This window comes from Pistacia vera, unplaced genomic scaffold (assembly GCF_008641045.1).
Source record: "Pistacia vera cultivar Batoury unplaced genomic scaffold, PisVer_v2 Contig173, whole genome shotgun sequence".
NCBI classification, from domain to species: Eukaryota; Viridiplantae; Streptophyta; class Magnoliopsida; order Sapindales; family Anacardiaceae; genus Pistacia; species Pistacia vera.
Window position 1 is genome coordinate 313,316 of NW_022195823.1, and position 3,042 is coordinate 316,357.

A 3,042-nucleotide genomic window follows, 5' to 3' on the forward strand; every position below is an offset into this window, starting at 1 on the left:
ATGTAAGTTTAATATCTTTAAGCTAAAATTCGTAATGTTAAATAAGCAAACCCAAGAGTTGAATATCCTCAACTTAGAAAATCACTTATAAAACTAACCATTGAATTTGATAACCTAAACTTTTCTCCTTATGACCAATAAAATTAGCGCGAGGATTAACATGATGATCTAGCAGTTTTCAAATATGAGATATCCATTCTAGTTACCATAGATGCATTTGCCTAATTGACTCTTTTAATAAATAATCAAGGTTGAACTCATTGGATCCTTTACAATTTTGGGGGTGATTAAATAACCTATTTTATGAAATTTTTGAGAAACCAAAAAGAGTATTGATGCTTCATGTATAACCAAGTAAAGATAAATAACTATATGGTAGAGGCCATAAATTCTTTGGTGTAGAATTAAGATTATGAAAGGGCAGGTTATTCCAATCCGATACATGTCAAGAATTCTATACTATTGCATGGGAACATATTCATCTTTGAAGTATTTTATGATTAAGAAGCAATTGCCTCTTATACAGGTTGTGTATTAATCTACTATAGATATATCTTGGATACTGATTTTGTCTTACGTCTCAACCATAACTTGAAGAGATTCCTCCAATGACAAGGCCATTATAAACTCAAACAACGAATTAAATTTATCACGGTTGAACTTACTGATGTCAACTCAAATTCATATAGCTAAACATATATATTATTCTACAACAAAGAAAGTACAATAAAACTTTTATTCGAAAAGAAAGAAATGGAAATAAATATGTAAGACTTCAAACGCAGCAATTGCAGGCCTCGGAGGATCAAACAAAAATATGTCAAGAAGTTGATCAATTGTGGAGAACTGAAAATCTGAATATAACTTAGAAGCGTCAACGTCATTCTCATTAAGTCTAAAGCTCATCGTTTCACCTTTTACAAATATGCAGTGCAGAATGGATATTGGTATATTTTCTGGATGTGGTAGGGCTGCAATTAAAACATTGAAGCATTAAATTTAATATGTGATTGTTAAAAAATTAATGAAAATTTTACCCACAAATAAATCAGACAATTTTGAAATTAAATGCTTAACCTATAGAGTAAATGGAATGAATAAATTGCAGTCGAAGTTCTTACTCTCAGCTTGTTTCACTAAATCTTCCTCTGCAATATGAACCCTTTTGAAAGTACGGCCAGTCTTTTGCTCCCAAAGTGAGATCAATTCAAGCTGTGATATGACATTTGTTTGAGGACGATAAATCACAACTTGATTGCACGTTTTAGGATCATTTGCCACTTTGATTGTGCATATGGCTATATCTTCTTCATAATTTAACACAGTTGCATATAGACGTTAATGCCAAATTAAGGGTTACGTCTAATTGCATAGCGAAGAATTCCCCAGTAGTTATTGTAATAACAAAAATCTATCTATCGTTAAGTTTTTGGTATTAAAGTAAATGACAAAAGGTAATTATGTAAATATTTATTAACCTATCATGTTACAAATTCTAACGGCACAGTAAAGGATGAGAGATTTATGTTACTTTTGAAATTTTAGAGGGAATATTGTTATTTAATTAAACCTTAGTGGGTGGAGAAAACCCCTTATTTTACTATCTACTTATTGTGAAATTATGATATAATATTTTGTTGAAATAAATATTACCTTTTGCTTCACCACTTCCGTAGACAAGTATAAGCTCTGGTTGGTCATATGGGCGAAGCAAGAAATTAACAAAGTAAGCGCCAAAGCAATTAGCTGAAACGAAGGTGTAAGGAATTCCAGCTGCTTCAATTGCTCTTCTGATTCTTCTCTTTTTCTCTAGAAAATTGTCAAATGGAGGTAGAGGTCTCACCCTGTCCTCTTCACATCCAAAATCTGATGGAAGAAACCTCTACCAAAGATAAATAAGCTGGTTATTACTAATTAAATAAAAATTCCTAAATGAAAACCTTGAATCTTAATAAAATAAACAATATATATATATATATATATATTTTTTTTTTTTTAACATTACCTTTATATTACCAGCAACTTTGATAGCATCTATGATCTTGAATTGGTCAAGAACTTGAGGATAAGCTAGTGCAGATATCACCACGTCCACTTCCCTAATTACAGTTACAAGTTTCTCATGTTCATCTAGCTCTCCCTGCATTTTCATTTCTCCTTTTTAACTTACTTAATATATGGAATAAAAAGAGTGAGAGAGAGGGAGTATTAATTAATTACTTGGACAATGATGACACCGAGGGACTGAAACTCCTTGTGTAGTTGTAGCTTGGAGAGACTGGTTTTCTCTGAGATTGGACGAGCATAAACATATGTTTTATGGCCTAAAGAAACGCTTGCCTTCACCACATACTTGCCTATGTATCCAGTTCCTCCAAATATAAGGATCTTATCTTTTGTTGTTGTTTCAGTACTACCCATTGCTCCTTTTCCACCTTCTCCTTCATCTCCATCTCCTCTCCCATGTTATATTTATACTTGAATGGAACAATACGCATCTTTTCTCATGAATACATTGCCCCGCTTGTTTTGTCTTATATGCCACCATGTCTTTTAAATGTCCCGGTTGTTTTATATTGTAAAAACTAAAAACTCTTTTCTACAAATTAATACGAAGATTTTATAATTATTAGTGTTATATTATGTTTTCTAGTCTTCGAATATTACATTATATTATATCAGTTATGATAATTATACAAATATAACACCAAAAATGGTTAGGCTATATCGGCATACATTTATGACTTAAATTTTTGATACAAACTTTCAGCCATTTATCCTTACAATAATGGTTTAAGAGTAGATCAAGTGGCAAAGAAAATACCTACCTCCAACTTCCTTTCTAGTTAGATTTCAATATATTTATGATTAATTTGTGTTTCAAATTAAGTTAAAATTTTAAATTACCATAACATGATCTTTTAAAAAAGTCAACTATATTAAAAATAATTTTTATAACATGATCTTTTAAGTATTACGATGGGCACAATCGTGAACAAGTTGTAATTCAAATTGATTTAATTACTCAGGTCATAAAAATCT

General features: G+C 30.9%; 1 protein-coding gene across 1 annotated transcript; it reads right to left on the reverse strand.

Moving 5' to 3' along the window:
- Positions 1 to 735: 735 nt before the first annotated feature.
- LOC116125876 (eugenol synthase 1-like) lies at positions 736 to 2,429 on the reverse strand. The gene is made up of 5 exons (XM_031411591.1): positions 2,221 to 2,429; positions 2,006 to 2,140; positions 1,654 to 1,882; positions 1,122 to 1,325; positions 736 to 971 (listed from the first exon to the last, which is right to left on the reverse strand). The coding sequence occupies exons 1-5, from the start codon at positions 2,419 to 2,421 to the stop codon at positions 736 to 738; spliced, it is 1,005 nt and encodes a 334-aa protein (XP_031267451.1). The 5' UTR covers positions 2,422 to 2,429.
- Between the last annotated feature and the right edge of the window lie 613 nt (positions 2,430 to 3,042).

Coding starts and splice junctions, on each gene's coding strand:
- LOC116125876 (XM_031411591.1), bottom strand. CDS start 2,421: ATGGGTAGTACTGAAACAACAACAAAAGATAAGATCCTTATATTTGGA. Junction 1,883..2,005: donor AAGTTGCTGGTAATATAAAG/GTAATGTTAAAA, acceptor TATCTTTGGTAG/AGGTTTCTTCCATCAGATTT. Junction 972..1,121: donor TTTAGTGAAACAAGCTGAGA/GTAAGAACTTCG, acceptor TTTTAATTGCAG/CCCTACCACATCCAGAAAAT.